Source organism: Zymoseptoria tritici, chromosome 14 (assembly GCF_000219625.1).
Source record: "Zymoseptoria tritici IPO323 chromosome 14, whole genome shotgun sequence".
Taxonomy (NCBI): Eukaryota; Fungi; Ascomycota; class Dothideomycetes; order Mycosphaerellales; family Mycosphaerellaceae; genus Zymoseptoria; species Zymoseptoria tritici.
Genome location: NC_018205.1, coordinates 159,650 through 181,198, shown reverse-complemented (window position 1 = coordinate 181,198; position 21,549 = coordinate 159,650). Strand labels below are relative to the sequence as shown.

Genomic DNA, 21,549 nt, shown 5'->3' with positions numbered 1-21,549 from the left:
TTAACTTAAAGCCTAGGAGAATATTAGTTTCTATTAGGGAAGAAGGGATTTTAAGGAGAATATATATAGGATGCTATACTACTAACTACTACTTTATCTCTACCTTATTAGAGCTTAATATTTAGCTAAGAAGAGTCTAGTTATAGTATAATACAAATCCCTAAGGATTAGGAGTTATTAGACTAGGGTAGTTTTCTACTAGGAAGGCCTACTCCCTTAGGTTATACAGCTCCTCTATTACTATATTAATAAGGTCTATAGTAAGGAGATCCTTATTAAGCTTAGCTATAAAGTTATTAAAGTAAGCTATAAAAGAGAAGGGACCCTAAGCCCTAACATTTACTCTATTATAGTGTCTATTTATCTCTCCTCTAATAAGTTAATATATAGTCTAATATGCTATAGAACTATCTTTGTAGATCTATAGGAGATCTCTACTACTAATAGCTCTTGCTTTATCGATAACTTACTAAAAGGTTTTCCTATAAACAAAGAAAGCTGCTCTTCTTCTAGAAGCTATAGCTAGTAATATAGATTATATTATTAATAGCTATAAGGGATAGATAATAGATTAGCTAATAAATTAGCTAAATAGATAAGAGGTATAGATTATAAAGTAGAGGAATAAAAAAGCTAGAAGAAGATGCTTTTTAACAAGCTAAAGCCGAGCATTAGCTACGTAGTAGGTAAATACCTACTATATTTAGGTAACAGACAGCTTGTAATAATGCAGCTGCTAATAGGGGAGTGTTATAGATTATTAGACTAACTATTAGTAAAGTGCACGTAACTAGTGCTAAGGCATTCCCACATATAGATAGCTAAAGTAAGAATCTCATACTTAAGATTCTCTCTGCATAACAATATATACCTGCTAATTAGAGGTCTTCTTCTACTTAGCTTAAGTCCAATCACAACAGATACAGGCACAGGGCATGACCCTCCGTCCTCCGCAGTCTGCTTTGTCATCATACTCCTTGGGTACCTTAGAACTAGAAATGGAATCTACCAATCCATTCTCCTTCCTCCGCTTCTATTACCACCACCACCACCATGCCCACCGAAGTTCACTCCTCCCGACAATAAGATGAGCTTCCACCTCCTCAGCACCCAACTCCGTGGCAAAACGAGCAAGTAGATGGATACTATGCAGGGCCAACAGCGGCGCAGTCTGCGTGCGTGCGGTGGCAAGGACAACACAACACAACACGGCACGAGTCCGCAAGGACTTCTCCGGCACAAACGAGGGAGGGAGTCTCCACCGCGGCAGACTCGGCGTGCTATGGAGGGAGGACGAAGCGGCAAAAGTCGGCGGCCCAGTGTGAGGGCAGGCAAGGCAAGGTGGGATTTGGGACATGACAATCACAGGTGATGGAGTTCTTTTTGGTTCCAACCAATCCACCAACTCAAAACAACATACTGTCCATCTCTACATTCTGTCTTGCACACAGCTATCATGAATATCCAATATCCTCGATTCTCGATGCTCTCCATCCACACCAGTTGGTCGTCTGTACAATTCGGGTCTGATGGTTGTCGAGATACGGGCCGGACTGCTGATACCCGACTTGGCGCCATCGTTTCATCCATCCAGTTGGGATCCCGAGGCGGGCGACCTTGGATTGATCGCTTGGGAGGGGGGGAGAGAGAGAGAGAGAGAGAGAGGAAGGAAGCTGTAACTCAGCAAAGAACCCAGATCCTGCTTCTTCCTACAATCTCCTCGTTCAAGAAAGACTCCCATCTCAATCGTCCCTTCAAATTTTTGTGATGTTCCGTTCGCCGATCCGTCCGCTTTGAGATGCAGAGATGCCCTGAAACCGGCTGGAATGTAATCGAAATGACGAGGACGCGGGCGTGAAATGACAAGGAACAAAGAACAAAGGAACCGAAGAAGAAGAACGAAGAAGAAGACGAAGAAGAAGAAGACGAAGAAGAAGAAGAAGAAGAAAGACCGGATCTGACCTCAACTGGCGTCTTGCCGCTCATCATCAACTCATGCGATGAACTCCATCATCATCGGCGCCCTGCTGTTCCTCAGTCTGCTCCCCGCCCTCCACATTCTCTGTCCTGTCATCCTCCTCTCCGTTGTCCTACTTGCCGACGATGGCCCCTGCAGCTGGACCCGCATCGCCAACATCGTCACCGTGGAAAATTCGAGGCCCACCTCCGATGTCGTCTGCATCTGGCACCTGCAGAAGACATGTCCCGACCACCTAGGCTGGCACACGTGGTACTCACGCCTGTCTCCCGACCGACGCTTTTCCGCACCCCAAGATCTCGTGGACTGGACGGACCAGTACCTTCTTAAACTGCTTCGCCTCGACACAGCGATCGCGGAGACCACCCCAACGACACAGCACATCCTCTCGACCGACTGGGAGTCCCGAGAGGGCATCCGCAGCGACCCCAGTGCCCTCCGTCGACTCTGCTCCTGGCTATACTTCTTCCCAGCCCCCACCCCGCTGCAGACCGCCTACGAGATCGAGGCCACGATCAAAAACATCACCACCTTTCTACGCCCTCATGTGCTCGACGTCGCCACGGCCTGGAATGACTTCCCCTGGCAGACGCTGTCCAAGGAACTCTCGCACCCGTCCGCACAACCCGACGCCCCTCCCACCGCCTCCTCCTCCTCCATCGTCTTCTACCTCCGCCAAGTCGCCGAGCTCCCCTCTCGCTGGCACCCCGACCACCGTCGCCGTCTCTTGTCCCTCCGCGCCAACACCATCGCCGCCCACGCCCGCCTCGCCGCCCTCACCGCCTTTCAAGCCCACGCCCACGCCCACTCCCGCGCCGCGTCGGACGCTCTCGGCTTCCTCAACACTTACGACCAAATCATGGCGCATCACACGGCCCTTGGTCGCCAGAGGTTGAACGAGGTGGGGAACAAGGCGGAGTACTTCTTGATGATCACGCGGACCGTCCTCCCGCGGCTGGACGTACTCGTGCACGAACTGCAGGGGGTGTCGCAAGCGGGGAGGAGCGAGTGTCGCGAGTCGCTGCAGGGCTGGAGCCGAGCGGAGGAGAGGGAGGACGTCGGCGACGAGGACGACGGCGTGCCGGCTGTACGTCGTGATGGACAGGGCGGCGACGGCCCCAAGGGACTCCTAGCGCCGTATTGGAAGGTTAAGGAAGCGGTGTGGCGGTGGGCGGGAGCGAGACTCGACGGCGCTCGATGTCCCGGCGTCGTGGCTTGGGGCCACCTGCTGCGGAGCGAGAGGGAGGCCGGGAGGCGTAGACGTCAGCTTGGGCGTGGGATTGAGACGGCGGACACGCATGGATGCCGTGGCGCAGTTGGGGAGGACTGAGAGAGACGTTGGCCTTTGGCAAGTAGAGTAGAATTGTGCTTGAATTATCAAAGATCGATCTGCTTGCTTGCCTAGTGAGATGAGGACTACTCAACGAGTTGAGGAGTCATCTTTTATTACTAGAGGCTCGTCATATCAAGGCTTCATTGATGACATCCATTAATAACACGATGCACATGTACCTAGCTTATTGACCACTCCCTCCGCCGGAAATCCCCTGCAACCCGGATCGCGACCTCGAACTCCATTATCGATCATTCCGCCGCCCGTACTTGCCCTGTTTCCACGGTGCTACGGGGGAGAAGAAACCCTCCAATCTCCCGCAGACGAAACAACGCAAGCAAGTCGCACCATGATTCTCCTCCCCTCCCCACTCGCCTCAACCCTTATCAAACGCCAAGGGGTCGGAGATCCATGTCCTCCCCCGAAGTCCTTCCGGAACCGAGGACGGATGAAACGCCGGTGAGGGCGGATCTGTTGCTGTGAGGACCATTTCAGAAACATTCCCATGTCTTTCCACCACGTAACGTACTTTTGAAAAGTCTTTCGATGGGTTGGTCGCGATGTGTCGGTCCGCAGAGGGTGCTTCTGCACTGCACGGTCCAAGATTGAGCCGCTGACTTTTTGGATCTGCTTCGAATCACTGAGGACTGAAGAAACGTTGTGTCGGATTCCTCGACGTGGTCGTACTGATGAGGAAAGTCGGCTCGGATGGTAGGCGCTGTGCTTGTTGGGTCGCAATGTTCAAGTCCGCAGGTACACCGCATGGTCAGGTTTTTGAGCCTCGAACAAAGCGGTTAGCCTGTCTTTTCCCTCGTGATGTGATGAGCATATCCGGGTGCGTGGGGTTATCTTCATCACTGCGCGGGAAAGTCGTGTCGGTTTCCTGGGCTTACCTCGCAGTGATGAAGGAAGTCGGCTCGGAGAGAATCATGTGTTTGATAGATCGCCCGTTGGAATGTACTCATCCTGAGAACTTGCAGAAGTTGAGGTGTAAGCCGGACAGCTCGGGAGTCTTGATAATCTGGGAATGTGAGATGAGGATTCGTGGTAGATGTGCTGTTTGCCTCGTTGACCGAGACCGGAATTGCCGAGAGGGAGACGCGAACGATTCTCTAGATACCGGTCGACGTCCAACATGTCGAAGACGTTGGAGGCGCTGGGGCGGATTTTGAGCCGCACGTGCAGCGCCACGAGTACCTTCGTCCCGCTGGGTTCTGAGTGATTTGCTGTTGCTTCGAGTCATTTCTCAAATGACCAGCGGTCAGCTGTGCGCTGCATGAATCACCGTTTCGCTTTGATCGACGACGGTAGCGGCACGGAAGTCGGACAGAATGATTTGAGAGTGGCGTACAGAAGAGCGTGTGAGCCGGGTGCTTCAATTGCGATCGTTGCGAAGACGAAGAGGGTCGTGGAAAGTATGCACTTCAATGCTCGGTGGTGTCGCTGATTGCCGCAAGGCATCTGTCGAATTGATCGTGTGATCACTTTGTCAGTCTCTTCTCTCTATCAATGAACCGGTATGTTGTAGTTGTGATAAGTGTGGCGTTCTTCCCGTCGAAGTCTTCACGAACGTCTCCGGAGGTGGCGAAGGCTCGAGCTCATGCGCGAAGGCTTTGGTCTTGTTAGCGACTTTGTCTCGAGAAACCATTGATCTGGCAGCCATTGTGAACCCGCTCGACTTCCTAGCCAGACGGACGAAAGTTGGACTGTCGACGACTTGCAGCAGCCCGGCGACTGTGACCTCGGCAAGACCTTCGCGACATGTCGGGCTTTTTACGCAGCCGTTCACGTGCCCGCACCTCTCGCCGTGGAGGGTGTAGCAGTGAGCATGAGACAGCCAGATATAGCCGCATATACGCGGCTTGCAAATTCGCGGAGGAGACCGAACAGCATGTGAGTCTTCAATCTGTTGCAGAGGGAGCGCCAGAACGATGATACAAATTGTGGTCCGCGGTCGGATGTTATGGTGCTTGGTAACGCATGGAGTTCCCAGGCATGGTCGAGGAAGGCGTAGGCGATGTGGTGAGCGTCCAGCTCCTCCTGATCCCCGCAATTGACCATAGGGATGAAGTGACGCATCTTGGTGATGCGGTCGACGACGACCATGATGGCGTCGAAGTCGAATCCTCGCAAGCTCGTTGGCAGTCCGGTGACGTAGTCGTTGGCAAGGGCAAGGGCTTGAGCAGCCCAGCCTTGGACTGACGAGAGGGTTTGGCGCGGACACAGGTGTGGTAGTGAGCTACGTAGCGCTCGACATCAACACGCATAGTTGGCCACCAGAAGTAGAGCGCCATCGTCATCGAACTGGCAGTCCAATAGTAATATCCGGAGCTCGGAGGCCTTAACTGGCACGGAGCAATATGGTCCTTCAGCTCTTTTACGCCAGCATCAAGTTTGGTGTGGTCGGTGATGGACGCTCGCAGCGCGTCGAGGTCGGTGAGCTCGTTGCTCTTGGAGGCAATGGTGGCTGCAACTCGCAGTTGTTCAGGATCGATGATCTTGGTTACAGTGCGGCAGCTGTAGACACAAAGGGATCGGAGGGCTTGGTTGACGTTGTGCGGCTTCAGCATAATATGCTGTTATAAGAGGATGAGCGGATCATTGTCAGTCGATAGAAAGGTTAGCTGAACGCCGTGTCAGCGAGTCTGGTTTAGTGTCTTGCACGTCAGGGCGATATGTGATCTCGAAGATGAAGCGACTAAGGAACTCGCTCTAACGGGTTTGACGTCGATTTAAGAGCTTGGTAGACATGTAGTATTCCAGATTGCGATGGTTGGTAATTACGCGAGCGGGCTTATTAGTTTGCCGACCTTCAAGCTCAGGTCGCCATAATTCGAAGCACTTAATAATGGCCATCAGCTCCTTGTCGTAGATCTCGTAACTGCACTTAGCTGGTGACATCTTGCTGCTGAAGTAGGGCGCCACACCCTACTATGGACTTCGTCCGGACGGAGCTGTGACATAACGCTAGCGACGACGTGGTCGGAGGCATCGGTCTCAACCATGATTGGAAGGGCAGGGTCATAGAGCGCGAGGACTGGATCGGTAGTGAACGCGAGCTCAAGGGAATTAAAGGATTGCTGGGCTTCGGGAGACCACACGAATGGTCCGTACGTGGCTCGGGGGTGTCAGCGCTTCTTCTTGGTTTGCTTAGTAAGCGGTAGAGCGATGCGTGAGAAGTTCCTGATGAAGCGTCGGTAGAAGTTGGCGAAGCCGATAAAGGCCTGAACATCCTTCACGTTACGAGGCGTGGGCCAGTGTTGCACAGTGTCCGCCTTCTCAGGATCCATGCGGATGCCGGTGGTGAACAACGAGCCCAAGGTATTTGACTAAGGTAACTTCAAACTCTGATTTCTTGATGTCAGCTCGCAACCCTGCCGCGCGCAGTGCCTCAGCACCTTCCGCACATGCGCGTTGTGCTCGGAGCGTGACTCTGAGTAGAGAAGGACATCATCCAGATTAGCCGTGCAGGACACGTCGAGGTGAGAGGTCAAGATGTCGTTAAGGTAGTTCTGGAACGAGGACGGGGCATTGGTAAGCCCGACGGGCATGATCAAGTACTCGTACAAGCTATGTCGAGTCTTGAGGGCTGTCTTCCACTCGTCACCTTCAGCGATACGGAATCGGTTGAAAGCCGAGATGATGTCGATCGCTTGGCCAGGAAGAAGAAGATGCGTTCCTTATGGCCATGGTTAGACATCGTCGCCTTGGCCACATGCGTGACATCAGCGACGGCGGTGCCATCGAAGGATTCGAGGGATCGAGGATGAGGAAAGGCTTCAATCGTGAAACCGTGAATGTGCGCATAGTCACTGTCCAAACCCGTGCAGCCGCAGTCAACCATGCATTCATATTCGAGGGCTACAGATGAAGAAGATAGTGTACACGGTAGGACCAAATGATCCTCGTCAGACACAAGCTGCTTCTTCAATGCAGCAGAACTGATGCGGAGGGTTGAGTTGCGGTTGGTGTTGCTCGTCGTTAGCTGGAGTGGTTGTAGATGTCGAGGTATTCGATGATTTGCTGGATTGGTGGGCTCGGCGGTCGCAGTGGTGGAAGGTCATGAATCGTGAGGATGCTGTGAATTCGGATGCTGTAGGTAATAATGAGTACCTTGATGCAGGGCTGAACGCTGTAATGCTGATGAACAAAAGGAGATGGTGATGGAGCTGGTGTTGGAGCCTGCCCTCGAGCGCGACTATGCCTGAGGTTTACTCGTTTTCCGCCAGCTCGGTGATTCGGACTCCACCAGGCTCACTAGCGGGGTCGTCCATAGCCGCCATACGCATGATGTTGGCCGGTGCAACAGGGCACTTAGCGCGGAAGTGCTTGTCAGACGCACAGTAGTTGCAGAGGTTGTTGTCCTTGCGTCTCTTCTTCTCGGCTTCAGTAAGTAGGCCTCGTGGACCGGTCGCGTGGAGGTCCATGGCATCACCGCCCTGCGAGGTAGTAACCGGCTGGAACCAACCAGCGAAGTTCGAGCGCGGAGCAGTGGTGGTCGTAGTGGTCTTAGTGGCAGGGGCTCGGCGGTTATTGTTGGCTCCGGCGGAGGCTTGCTTGGCTTCACTCATCTTGCGACCATGCCATATGCCTTTTTGCGCGTGTTCGGCATCAATCCCGCGAGTGGCTGCATGATGTACCTTGTCATCGTCACCGGCAGTTTTCTGATCGGCACAGTCATGAGTGTGCCTCTTCTTCTCTCCATTTTCTCGATCGCGTGGCAGAGATGGGGTATAGCAGCAGATCTGGTGGCTGGCGGCCGTCTTGCGAATGCAAGCACTGCACATGAATGCGTTTGTTCTCGTCCATGCCAATCAACCCAGCATTGATTCTTTCTGCTTGAAAATCTCGATCAGCTTGTCCAGATCCAGCCCCACTGCGCCTTCATCATCCTCCCGTCTTTCCTCTTGTTCATGAATGTCTTACTGCTGACCACTCCCTTGGCGGCAGCTCCATGCTCTTGTAATGTGAGATGGCTAGAAGATGTCCGTCGATCTGTTCCAGTGAGAGAAGGTGGTGATGCAGCCTGGTAGCAAACGAGCGCATACGTAGTATTTGCGAGGTAAGAGACTTCATGCCTGCGACGATGCCCAGTATGGGTTCGAACCAAGTCCAGAAGTTATGACCGTCGGAGAGGGAATGCTAGCGTTGGCGTTGGCGCATCGTAACTGGGACGTGGCACGCTGGGATGGGTCTGCTACTGGACAGGGTAACAGGAGTGTATAGCCGGTGGAGGGTGAGGTCGGGATGAGTTCGGAGATGAGGTCCAGGTTGAGATCGGTGTGGTGCTTGCTGGTCGGGAACGACAATTGAAGATATGTTGAGCTTGCGCGGCATGCGTCCAACAGGCCACGCTATCTCCTCGTCCGCGCATCCTTCGCCTTGTAGCTGCCTTGTCCGCGAGAATCTCCTCCTTATTCAATTCGAGGATGATCGCATCGGGTCGATGAGTGCACCATCGATCTGTGCAGCACTGGTGTTACTCTCGTCGGGCGTTCGGCGACGTTGATCGGTGGTCCGGGCCTGGCGGAGGCGTTGTCGTAATCGTCGTAGGCGCTCACGGCGTGTTGCAGCTTTTGCAGGCGTTGGCAGCAGCTATGCAGGCGTGCTCTGGGAAGATTGTAGGGTTGGAAGTCAGTCTTCGAGATGGCGGTATTCTTGGTGTTCTCGTCTCGGGTCGATGGCATCCACGGTTATCCTCATGGGCACACTCATCACTTGATCGTGTGGTGACACTCGACAGTTTGGTATCGGTCATGATGGGTTCCATGCGGTGAGTTGGTTGGTAAGTTGGTTGGTGCCTCAGGCCGGCTGCCAAATTCGAGGCGGCTGCCAAATTCCAGGCGTTTTTACTCCCAAATTTTGACTAGCGCCGGGACCAACCACTCTCCAACCAACTTCATATACATCAACACCGCCACGATGATCAAAGCAGGTACCACCTCGTAAATATTGGCGGCATGATGGCTTGTTAAGTGTGTTTGTTGTCGGCTCTTGAGGAAGCACGCTCTTGAAGAAGCGGTCTGAGGGAAACGCGGAGCGAACTTGACCAACTGGATTCCTCCGCGGAGGAATCAAGAATCTGGGTCGAAGATCGTGCAAGGCAGAACAATTTTTTTTTTTCTAATCTCTATCGACCAAAACACACCTTTGCCACTCTTCGCCAATCTAGCCGCTGACCATGACAGACGAACAACTGTCCCAAAGGGAACAAAGATCCCCAGAGAAGGGTCTCAAGTGAAAAAGCACACACACGCACACAACACCTCCTCTCGTAGATGAACACTGAAACTCCTCGTCTAGGATCTACCAACGCCTCTTGCCTGCAATTGATCAGATCTACACTCCCGTCTTGAGCTGCTCCAACTGCTTCCTGAGCGCCGCTAACGCCAACTTCGTCTGAGTCCTACCGCGTGAGCTCGGACGGTCTCGCTCGTCATCACTGCCACTGCTGTCACTGCCGGGGCTGCGAGTAGCACGTCGTGCTCCACCTCTCGACGCCGGTCGCGCTCTCGCGCTTGACTCCCGATCCGAGCGACGTTGGGTCGAGCGGGAGGGAGTTGCTGCGCGTGAGGGAGTCGTTGCGCGTGAGGGAGTCGTTGCGCGTGAGGGAGTCGTTGCGCGTGAGGTTGGGGAGGGAGACTGACGCCGGGAGGAAGCGTTCCGCTTGCTGGAGGTAGACCGACGCCGACGCCGTGACTTGGAGATCGCCAGCACAGCCTGGAGTTCCTCCTCCATAGCTTCCACATCTGCATCCTTCGCCAACTCGCCTGGTTGTTGATAGATCGATCCCCGACGGTACTCGAACCGGTCGACGATTTCCATGACTTCGTCGTAGTGATGGTCGAGCAAGTTCAAGATGGTTTTGCTGTTGAAGGTGCGCAGAGTAGCTTCGGCGAGGTCGCTGATAAACTCGGCCCGGTCGTCGGAGGAGATGTTGTTCTTGGGAGAGGGGATGTCGAAGAGGGCCTCGATGCCGTAGCCGTTGTGGCCGCCGCCAGAGGTGAAGGAGGAAGGCGTGGTCATTGCGGTTATGGCCCACGGCTTTGGGACGCCGTGGTCGAAGGCGTCGCGGAGGACGGAGGTTGAGGTAGAGGATGGGCTAGAGGATAGGAGGGTGGCGGCGACTATGGCGGCTTGGTATAGCCAGAGATGAGGCAGGCGATCATCGGCGCGGACATGATCGAACTTGAGTTCGTTGAAGTTCTGGTGTTTGGTATGATTAGCACGGCGGGCTGTGTGAAGGCGGATGTTGTTGGGGTGAAGACGAACGAATTCGGTGTAGTTGCGGTGAGGGCGTGGCATCTTTGATGGTTGGAGGAGAGAGTGATTGGTAGAAGATGGAAGAAGTAATTGTTCAAGAGAGAGGAACAGGAAGGGTGAAGATGAGGGAAGAGAAAAATCGGTCCATTTTGAGGAGCACCGCTGCAAGACGCGAGCAATCTTGTTGAGATGCAACTTCCCGCGGACCTTGGAGCGCGGGGTGGGGGGTGGATTATGTTGTGGTACCTACTCTGAACTGCTTGAAGCAGGACATTTGCGACAGTCTGTTAATACCTGCATCTGCGCTTGACATACCATTGTGATCATTCTCTCAATCAAGAAATGGGACCCAATGGCTTACCTCCAGCGATGAACGAGTCGTCAGAAAGTTGGGCACCGACCGCATTTCGAGTCTTGAGAGAAGAACTGTCGGCGCAGCAAACGCGCGACGAACGTATCGGACGATGCCACGAAGAAGACGAAGAAGACAAAGGGTCGTCGCCGAGGACATGGTTGCTGCCGGGGGAGAGAGGAGGGTCTCGCAGTAGCAGTGAAAGCTCGACGGATACGGATAATGACAACAAGGAGAGGAGGAGGAAGGAAAAGACAATGGTGATGGTGGTGCGTGGTCGTGGTCGGAGAGAGAAGAGTCCGGCTGGGAAGAGGGAGAGGATTCCTACTGCCGGGAGGGACGACGACGACGACGAGGAGGAGGAGGAGGAGGAGGAGGAGGAAGAGGAGGAGGAGGAGGAAGAGGAGGAGGAGGAAAAGAAAGACCCACGACGTCCGAGGGCCAAGGCCAAGGCCAAGGCCAAGGCCAACGAAGCACCACCGCCGCCGCAGCGTCCTCAGCATCATCGTCGTCGCCGCCGCCACCACCACCACCGCTCCCGACAAGAGGCACATGAGGCATCATCCTCCTCGGCGGCCAACTCGGTCGCAGTCCAAGTTGCGTGCGGACTCGAGCGCTTGGATTTGTATCATGGCAATCGCTGGCACTCGAATTGAAAGGTGGATCTGGCTGTTTGGGGAAGAAAAATCCGAGTGTTGCGGTACTTTACCTCATGGCGGCGCATTCGGCATTCTGGAAAACCGGGCAGGGCATCAAGGCTTCCTCTCGACCTCACCTCCAACCTCTTCCTCAATCCTTTCACCACGACGACTGTCTTCCTCTTCTCCGGCCAGCTTCGGACACGAACCTCCTCCACTCCGCTATGACGCACGCGATATTATCTGTCCGCGGATTGATGGGAAAAGGGAATTGGGAGGGCACGAGTGCGTTTGACTCTCCGAAGGAAGAGGTGGTTTGGTGGAAGGGCGGGGAGGAGAGGTAGGATATCGGTGTCGAGTGGGAGAGGAGGGCAGAGTAGCGGACTGAAGGTGATGGACAGTGATGGTGGTGGTGGCAGTATACAAGGGAAATGGTGATGTATTCGGCGATGGCAATAATACGAGAAGACGGATGGAGTGGTGGGAAGTAGGGAGAGATGAGAGACGAACCCGCCCGCGAGTCTCTGGTTTGCGAACTGTATTCGGACATTCACAACAATCGTTTTTCTTCCTACTACTTCTTTTGGCTCGTCATCATCATCTCGCCCCGATGTTACTCGTTGCAGGTGAGGTGATTGGGTAAATCAGCTTATTACTTCTGGGCATGTAATACGGGCTGTTCGTTCTTACTCCTCGACTGACCACTGGTGACCACCGCCGTTAGTGAGGTGGCGACTTCGACTTTGACGGGATTGCGGCTCCTTCAATCCACGCTGTTGGTCGCGATGGGCTGTTGTCAGGCAGGCCCTCCACTTCTCAACTTTATTGCCCGTAGTAGAGGAAGATTAACAACCAGCACCACCTAGGCAATATCACGGAGCGTTCAACAGCGAAGCACGATTTTGCACGGCAGCACAGCAACAACACGGCAGCTCGGCAAGCAGAACATATCGACGTCAGGATCACATGGAGCAATGGATACGATGTTTCCCAAGTCGTACTTTTACAGCGAGCAGAAGAAGAAGACGAGGAGAGAGGAACATCAGCTGGGGAGGAGTGATGAAGAGAATCGAGCACCAGGTGAGTGAACTCGACCGGCCTTGGAGTTGTCACATGGTGGTATGCACAGGAGGTGGTGGACTGACTGAGTCGTAGCGGCCACCATCTCAAGAGGACTTCACGTTCAGCCGTAGACGGGACCTGCAGCGGATCAAAACGGGTTGGAAGGAGAAGAAATCCCAGGCGTGGTTGAGAAGGTCTCCAAAGCGAAGCCCTTCGTCGATCAAGCCAGCAAGGAAAGTCTTGGGCGACAAGAGAGTGTCAATATGTCACCTAGAAAGGCTAAGTCGAGGGAAGCGAAGCTTCTTAAGGACGACTTGAAGAAGCAGCCTGCTCCACGATTGCCACCGACTAGCAAGGACAGGCCCTCTTCTCGCGGACGGCGAATGTCTGCGAGCCCTCAGCCTTCGATGCAAGAAGACGCTCCTTCAATCGTCGACATCCCTGTATCCAGGCCTCGGTGTCTGATCTCCCACCAAAGACACCAGCTGCCTCTCTCCTCTTCTCACCCACTCCTTCCGAGTCTTCCGCCAAAAGCGATCCACGACCTGCGATACACCTCCTCCCTCCGAATCCCGATGGCGGTGCTCGTCCCTCTCGCCGAGCGCGACCATCCGTCAACTACGCCGAGCCCAGCCTTGTAGCGAAAATGCGCCGTCCAGGAAAGCAGAGAAGCAAAGTCACTCCAGCGTTACGATCAAGACCGAGCCCGAGGACGACGATAACCTCTAGATACACACTGCTACCATGTCAGGAAGGCCGCTGCGGGAGAAGAGCAGACGATAGGCGTGTTTGAAACAGGAAATCCTACCGCCGACGCCGTGTCATGTTGGAAGGTCAAGGGCAAGGCTTGGAATTGTGGAGGGAGGGAGACCGGACATAAGGGAGAGGGAGCGTGAAAGGGAGAAAGGCAGAGGTATCGCATTGGCCGGATCAAGCCGGATTCTATCAACATATCGAACACATCACACTACCTCATCGCTGAAGGATTGCTTTGACTTGCCGGAGCATGCATGCGATGATAGTAGCCGTCGTGACTGGTGAGGCTGTCTGCTCCAGCGCCGAGGCCTCCGGTCCTGGAGGATAGCTCAACGTAGCGATGGCCGTGTTAGCAGGCTTGTCGGTGCCGTGGCCGCTGCTTGGCCAGGCCTGCGATCTCACTCCACACCCGTGTCCGCGACATCTCCCTACTGGGCCCGTCCGCGCGGCCTGTCTGCATCTTGCTCAAACCTGAATTTGGGCCTTGTCTGCGAGATCCGCCTTCATGCAGCCGCCGGGTGGTATTGTCATCTTTCGCGCCAGCTTGGCCCTTGTGATTCCGCACCCCTCCTTCCGACCATCGTTGGTCATCCTTTGACGCATGTCCATCTTTTTCCAGCAAGCCCGATTCACTTCCGCGTTGGTCCTTTGTGTGGTGTTGATGCGCCCGGAATTCGAGCGTGAAGGTGATACGTACGCCGAGGCATCGTCTGGCAAGTGATCGGCATGGGTCGCGCTCACAGCCGTCGACCCGTTCATGGTCTGCTCAGGTTTCAATGGTGTTGATCGCTTTTTGGATCATTTGCTGCAGAGATGATTCGGAGAAACTCACGCCTCGTAGGGGAAGATCAAGATGGCGCTGATTGTTGGCGCAGCCGTGCGCGTTTCTTGCATCGAAACCGTGGACCATGTTGGCATTGGGACACTTGTAGCGCGCCGGGAGGAATTTTTGGGAGAAGAGTTGCATAATCGAAATCTCACTCGGATCTGAGGAAAGCGGAGGTGCAGGATGCAGCACAGGTTCTGCGGGTCACAGTAGACCCTGCATTGTCTAGGTCCCGGGGCTAAACTGGAAGAGGGCAGCGCTACGCATCTATTGCCTCAGCCGGAACCCTGTAATAATTCCCTAATGGAGCGTAGCGGCAGAGGCGGCGCCGGATACCTCCGCACGATTTATCGATGCCCACCTTCTTCCATCCATTACGCCTATCCTCTCTTTCGGTAGACACCTCCATTAGCACCTGGATTCCTTTTTGAACCTATCTTCGGACTGGTCCACCCTCGCACTAGTTCTTGCAATGCCTCGCGTCGACCAAATGGAACGCATGAACAGCCTCTGTCAACTCCTCAAACTGCAAACGCCCCACATCAAGACCAAACAGCATGTGCAGCATCAAGCCACTACAGTCCTACGTCCAGAGCTGTACCAGGACCTCCCAATATCTATACGCCAGGAGCTGGAACAAAGAATCCAGACTGGGCGCAACTCCACGTGTGCAATTGCCGCGAAGAACAAAATCGCCGAAGACATAAACGTTGCCCTAGAGTATCTGTTGGAAGAGAAGAAGAAGAGCAGACAGAAGGAGGAAGAACAAGGGCGTCGTGAGAGAGAGATGTTGCTCGCGGACGCCCTGAAGAGCCCTACGCAGAGAGGAACGCGAGATCGGTCTGCCCAGCACCCTCCCGGTGGACGGACCGGGAGAACTGGGAGGGTCTCCAAGCGAAGACGTCGAGCCGATGGATCGATACCACAGCACTTCGGCCAGTCTCCAACGTCCAACATCAGTAGCACGGGTTCCGGAAGCTCCTTTCAGCCAGGAAGTCCGATGCAATCTGATCAACCTGATCATGAGCACTCCCGTTTGACGCTACACTTCGATCAACTGCAAATAGAAGATCCCAGCGAAGAGGATGATGGTCTTGTTCAATAAGTCGAAGAGCAACGCTGTCGACGATGGGCAACAGTGGCCGGCTTTCAAGAGGTGTTGACCGTCAGCCTTCCACACCATCGCAGGAGGAAACTGCAGTGCCAGGAATCGCTGAACCTCAGGGTACAAGATGCATTGGAGCACAAGACTTGCGCACTGTGCCCCAAGTCTTTTGGGCATGGAAGGATTAAGATGCAGGAGATGAGCCGGGCGCAGGAGATGAGCCGGTCGCTGACCGACAGTCTGGAACGCGTGAGCATGGTTTTCAGCGTGGGGGATTGGTCATGGTAGCCGTCTTGTATTTTGGACCGACACAATACAGATGAGGAAGTTCAGAGTGGTCGATATGATGTCGCGTATGGGATGCTCATACATGCGTATTCTTTTTCATGATAACTGTCTGAAGGTGAGATTGTATGGTGAGTTCTGTAGACGAAACACAATCGTCGTTCTCGACGCTCGCCAGAGTTGCGAAATGCTGTCCAAAGTCAACTTGGATGGCAAACGACATTCAAAGCCAAATCGCAATCGTGCCTTCGAATGAACTTGAGAGGGAAATTCGCAACTTTCGGAGGCCTGATGAGACCGGAGTACACCTCAAGGTGATCACTTCGGTTGATGGCCAGCGATGACAGTCGAGAGCAGCGAGATGGACAGTCTTATAGTACTGACGACTCCATCCTTGCCATCGATCAATGTTGGACGACTTTCGACAGCTTCTCTGACAGCAGCCATACCGAAAGCAAGATGCCCAGTAGGTCCAACATGACCCCAGATTGACTGAACCTCAACCTCAACCGCAAATGCCCACTGTTTCCACACGGAGGCGGTCCGAAGAGGGTCATCCACGGGTGCCGAAGATCGGGTCATCGACATTCAAATCCTCCACATGTTGGCAGAAGAGCAAGCCATGTAACCTACAGTCTCGGCACCAGGGTCTGTCTGTCCGATGCAAACCAGTATCCAACCTGAACTGCACCGTCCTACTCCCGGGTAGGCGTGGGGGCTCCAAATCCTTCGGAGCCTGGGGTAGTAAGATCTATCCCGATTCCCCAACCTGATTAGTCAATCTCGCGTTTGGCACACCTGCCGACTTCACTTTCTCTCCATTACGCGGCCATCTTCTCCTTCATTCGCCGAGCACAATGCCATCGAAACGACGAGACTATGTGCTCGCAGCGCCAACAATCGTTGGTTTCATCCACAGCGTTCGTTTACATTGCCAAGCTTCCTACGAGAAATCCGTTCAACTAACCTCCGAGCAGAGCGCCATATGCTCTCTCACCGAGTTCCATCCCTCACAGCTTAACTCCCTGTACGATCTCCTCCAATGGCCGCACGACGAAGACGAAGCCAAGAGCAAAACCAATCTGATCAAGTGGATCCGGAAAAACGTCGGAGACATCGATGTGAAGCGTTTGGGCGTGAAGGCTCTCGTCGAGAAGAGCATGGCGCTGAGGAAGGGAAACAACGGGCAGCGGAAGAGGGATGGTGAACGAGCGGTAGGTATTGGTCGTTCGCAGGCATCATCCTCGGCCGGGACCAGACCTCGACGAGTTACGACAAACTCGCCGGCATTTCTCACCTACGCCGATGAGACTGAGAGCATTGTGAGTTCCAGCGACGATGAGTTGTTTGTCAGAAAGACCAAACATCGCGAGAAGCGTGTTGTGCAACAGGAGATATGCACCGACCGGCGCAGGACGAGCAGTCGTCTGCCCACCCCCAGCCGACGCTCGCTTTCGACCGACTCCACACGGTCCTCAACGTCGATATCCAATCCGTCGGATGCAAGATCAGACCACTTCGTCATATCCGCCGAGGACACGGAGGAGGAAGTGCCAGCTCATGCCCCGGAGCCGAAGCGAGCAGCCGTGTTGGAAAGCGATATCCACCATCATGCACTCGCGATGGATCCATTTTCCCTCGCCAGGGTTCGATTCGACCACGCACTGGACAAATCACGGGCGGCATTCGCGGAGGGTGACTTCGGGGCTTGTTTGATGGAAATTGCTCGGGCGAGTGCTGTGGTTGGGTCATTGTCGGCCCGAGCAGAGGAGGAGGAAAGGGTTGATTGGAGTCGAGATAAGATCTGGAATCGAGATGCCGGGACTGAGGGCGAGTGGATGGATCAGTCGGAGTGATGGATTTGTCGTGTCGCTCGCCGGATGGGACAGTAGGAAGTGCCTGCTGATCTTGAGTGTTGATCTTGTTGTAATTGGACTTAAGCTAAGTAGAAGAAGACCTCTAATTGGCAGGTATATATTATTATGCAGAGAGAATCTTAAGTGTAAGATTCTTACTTTAGCTATCTATGTGTAGGAATGCCTTAGCACTAGTTACGTGCACTTTACTAATAGTTAGTCTAATAATCTACAACACTCCCCTATTAGCAGCTGCATTATTACGAGCTGTCTATTACCTAAATATAGTAGGTATTTACCTACTACGTAGCTAATGCTCGGCTTTAGCTTGTTAAAAAGCATCTTCTTTTAGCTTTTTTATTCCTCTACTTTATAATCTATACCTCTTATCTATTTAGCTAATTTATTAGCTAATCTATTATCTATCCCTTATAGCTATTAATAATATAATCTATATTACTAGCTATAGCTTCTAGAAGAAGAGCAGCTTTCTCTATCCTTAGGAAGACCTTCTAGTAAGTTATCGATAAAGTAAAAGCTATTAGTAGTAGAGATCTCCTATAGATCTATAAAGATAGTTCTATAGCATATTAGACTATATATTAATTTATTAGAGGAGAGATAAATAAATACTATAATAGAATAAATGTTAGGGCTTAGGGTCCCTTCTCTTTTATAGCTTGCTTTAATAGGTTTATAGCTAAGCTTAATAAGGATCTTCTTACTACAGACCTTATTAATATAGTAATAGAGGAGCTATATAACCTAAGGGAGTAGGCCTTCCTAGTAGAAAACTACCCTAGTCTAACAACTCCTAATCCTTAGGGATTTGTATTATGCTATAACTAGACTCCTCTTAGCTAAATATTAAGCTCTAATAAGGCAGAGATAAAGTAGTAGTTAGTAGTATAGCATCCTATATATATTCTCCTTAAAATCCCTTCTTCCCTAATAGAAACTAACATTCTCCTAGGCTTTAAGTTAAGATTCTAGGGGAATTAGCTTAGTCTTTTAATAGTAGTTTTAGGGGGGTAGGCTGCAGGTTCTAGAATATGCTCTAATACTTTTAGGTTTTTATAGAAAAGTTTTCCTTTAGCTAGGTGTTTTTCTTATAGTTTTTTAGATGCTTTTGTAGAGGTATATAGTTACCTCCTTTCCTTTATATAGATAAGAATAAAATAAGTATTCTAAGTATTATACTTCTTAATTTTGTAACAAATAAAATAGTATAATTCTAGGGAGGGAATCCTTCTTAGGTAGGAATATAGGTATTAAGGCATAAATTTAAGAGCAATTTCCCTCTTCTTATTAAGGGCTAGTTAGTCTAGTAGTATAATTTCTAACTACAAATTAGAAGGTTATAGGTTTAATTCCTGTATTAGCCTCTCTTATGTATCTATATTAGCTGCCTAATATAGATATATAAGTATCTTTTTGCTAGATTTATAGATCTATATATTAGAGGATAGTGTTTAGGGATTTTAGTTTTGTTAGATAGTCTGCAAGCTATATATCTGTCCTTACAAACTCTACCTTAATACTCCCCTTATTATATTATTCTCTACAGTAATAGTTCTTAAGAGAGATATATCTTAATCTTTTAGAGTTAGTATAGTTTTCTATAAGGCTAATAGCTAATTAATTGTCTACTTTAATAAGGATAGTAGAAATGCTTTTAGCCTAGGTAAAGGGCTAGAGCTTATTAATAAGATTCCTTACCTAATTTACTTCTCTTGTTGCCTTAGTAAGAGAGAGGTACTCTGCCTTAGTGCTAAATAGTACTACTTCTTTCTATAGTTAAAATCTTTAGATAACTAGGCCTCCTACAATTTTAAAGAGTATTCCTAAGGTAGACCTAGATATACTAGGATTACTAGCAAAGTTAGAGTCTAAGAATACTTTAATCTAAATTTGCTCCTTAGTTTTCCTATATATAAGGCACTTGTTAATTGTACCTGTAATATATCTCTAGATATGTTTAGCTACCTAAATATACAAAGGTCCTAGGTTCTAAAGGAACCTTATATAATAGTTAATAGTAAAACTAATATCTAGTCTAGTATAGTTTAACAGATGTTGTAGTTCCCTAATAATCTTATTAAAGAGATTATAGTCCTCCTTTGTTCCCTTATCCTAGAGGGGTTTAAGGAGGGTGTTAAGGGGGTACTTAACACTCTTTGCATTACTAAGACTATATCCTTAAAGTTTGTCTTTAGAATAGTATTCCTAAGAGACAAACATAGAGCTATCTTTCCCTTCCTTTAGGTAAAGTCTAAGAAAGATATTAGTATTAACAACCTTAATTATGTACTTCTGCTCTAATCCCTTAATTAGCTTGTTAATCTTATAGTCTAACTATCTAAAGATCTAGAAGTTATCTATATAAAAGAGAATAAGGATGCCTTTCCCTTAAAAGAGATAAGTATCGCTAACAGTTCTTATTAGACTAAGCTTTTAGAGAGTGTTTATAGCATTATAGTACTAGAGAGCAGCTACCTGCTTAAGCCTATATAGTCCTTTCTTAATATATATAATATACTTGTAAGCATCTTTCTTAAAGAGATAAGCTCCCTCTAGTAGCTTAATAAAGATCTGCTTATCTAGGTTTAGATTTAGAAATGCAGTCTTAATATTAACTTATCTCCTCTTCTAGCTAAAGTTAACTAAGAGGGACAGAAGTATTCTCCCTATTGCAGCTCTTAGGGTAAGAGTAAAGGTATTAATATAGTTAAGTCCCTTCCTTTATGTAAATCCCCTAGCTGTCTATCTAGCCTTATACTTCTTTATAGTTCTATTTAAGAGCACCTTAATCTTAAAGACCTATTTCCCTATAAGAGGGACTCTCCCCTTAGGGAGGGTGCTAATAAGTTTCTATTTAAGGCATCCTATAGACTTAAGTAACTTAGCTTCCTTAATAATAGCTTTCTCCTATTCCTTATAGTTAGATCTAGAGAGAGCTTCCTTAACTATCTTAGGATTAGATAGATTAGGATTTGTTACTTTAAGTCCTATCTTCTAGATCTTGCTATAGTCTTTTCTTATAACTAATCTTCTACTTCTTAAGAGTCTAAATATGCCTAAGCTTTTAGGACTTACTTTATTACCTAATTTCTTAGGTCTCTTAGGGCTTCTTCCTACTTTCCTCTTTCCTATAATATAAATATCTAGGAAGGGAGTTATAATATAATCTTAGAGGTCTTCCCTTTTAGGGCAATTCTCTGCTAATACTTAATATTATAGCTATATTAATAAGGTATTAGCCTACTCCTAGAATCCCTTAGGACTTCCTTAGAATCCCTTAGGACTTCCTGTTTCCTTAGAAATATACTCCCCCTAAGCTAGCTAGGAGGCTTCTTTATACTTAATAGCCTTTAGCTAATTAGGCTTAGACTGCTTATATTAGTTATCCTAGGACTATATGTCCTAACCTAATATTTGCTCCCCCTAAGATATTAAAAGGGAGGCTTAGTTTCTCTCTCTCTATATAGTATTAAACATATTCTCTACTTCTTAAAGATAAGAAGTAGTAAGAGGTTAGGTATCTTGCCCTTAGGCATCCTAGCCCTAATCTTAATCCTTAGTATAGATAGCATAGACTTCCTATTCTATAGTAATAGGTTGTATTAATTATAGGAAACTCTCCCCCTAGAAGTCTAGGGTAGTAGGTATTATGCTATATACCTTATCCTTATTATATGTTATATAAGGAGAGGTTATAATCTTATACTAAAACCTAGCAAGGGCAGATAGTTTAAACTTCTAAACTATATAGTTAGTTAAAGTGTTCTCTTAGAATCCTAGATTCTAGTATTTCTCTGCTCTAGGATAGAACTTCTATAAATTAGGTCTCTCCTAATTATATAGATATGCTCTATATCTAAATCTCCTAACCTTTATTAGATTAATATATAAAGTTCTAGCATTAAGATCTTAATTAAATTCCTAAAGAGGAATCTTGTTAGTTAATAGGTATACTAGCCTATTAGTAAGGAAGATTATATATATAACTACAAAACTCTAAAGAGGGAGAGGTAGGCTAGAGTTAATTATTATTACTCTTGCCTTATTAAGGATAACCTTGTTAGATAATTCTGC

At 49.9% G+C, this 21,549-nt stretch overlaps 6 protein-coding genes across 6 annotated transcripts; 4 read left to right on the top strand and 2 right to left on the bottom strand.

The window, feature by feature from the left end:
• Positions 1-1,054: 1,054 nt before the first annotated feature.
• Positions 1,055-1,483, top strand: MYCGRDRAFT_106585 (uncharacterized protein; the record flags this gene model as incomplete). The annotated part of the gene is made up of 1 exon (XM_003847448.1): positions 1,055-1,483. The coding sequence occupies one exon, from the start codon at positions 1,139-1,141 to the stop codon at positions 1,370-1,372; it is 234 nt and encodes a 77-aa protein (XP_003847496.1).
• Positions 1,484-2,000: 517 nt separating this feature from the next.
• Positions 2,001-3,308, top strand: MYCGRDRAFT_97554 (uncharacterized protein; the record flags this gene model as incomplete). Its single annotated transcript, XM_003847449.1, has 1 exon — positions 2,001-3,308. One exon carries the CDS (start codon positions 2,001-2,003, stop codon positions 3,306-3,308), a length of 1,308 nt encoding a protein of 435 aa, XP_003847497.1.
• A 4,855-nt stretch (positions 3,309-8,163) lies between these two features.
• MYCGRDRAFT_97553 (uncharacterized protein) lies at positions 8,164-9,069 on the bottom strand (the record flags this gene model as incomplete). Its single annotated transcript, XM_003847357.1, has 3 exons — positions 8,164-8,337; positions 8,795-8,921; positions 9,023-9,069. 3 exons carry the CDS (start codon positions 9,067-9,069, stop codon positions 8,164-8,166), a joined length of 348 nt encoding a protein of 115 aa, XP_003847405.1.
• A 581-nt stretch (positions 9,070-9,650) lies between these two features.
• MYCGRDRAFT_97552 (uncharacterized protein) lies at positions 9,651-10,616 on the bottom strand (the record flags this gene model as incomplete). Its single annotated transcript, XM_003847356.1, has 1 exon — positions 9,651-10,616. The coding sequence occupies one exon, from the start codon at positions 10,614-10,616 to the stop codon at positions 9,651-9,653; it is 966 nt and encodes a 321-aa protein (XP_003847404.1).
• A 300-nt stretch (positions 10,617-10,916) lies between these two features.
• On the top strand, positions 10,917-11,594 carry MYCGRDRAFT_111734 (uncharacterized protein; the record flags this gene model as incomplete). Its single annotated transcript, XM_003847450.1, has 1 exon — positions 10,917-11,594. The coding sequence occupies one exon, from the start codon at positions 10,917-10,919 to the stop codon at positions 11,580-11,582; it is 666 nt and encodes a 221-aa protein (XP_003847498.1).
• Positions 11,595-12,849: 1,255 nt separating this feature from the next.
• On the top strand, positions 12,850-13,485 carry MYCGRDRAFT_106583 (uncharacterized protein; the record flags this gene model as incomplete). The annotated part of the gene is made up of 1 exon (XM_003847451.1): positions 12,850-13,485. One exon carries the CDS (start codon positions 12,890-12,892, stop codon positions 13,265-13,267), a length of 378 nt encoding a protein of 125 aa, XP_003847499.1.
• Positions 13,486-21,549: the final 8,064 nt, after the last annotated feature.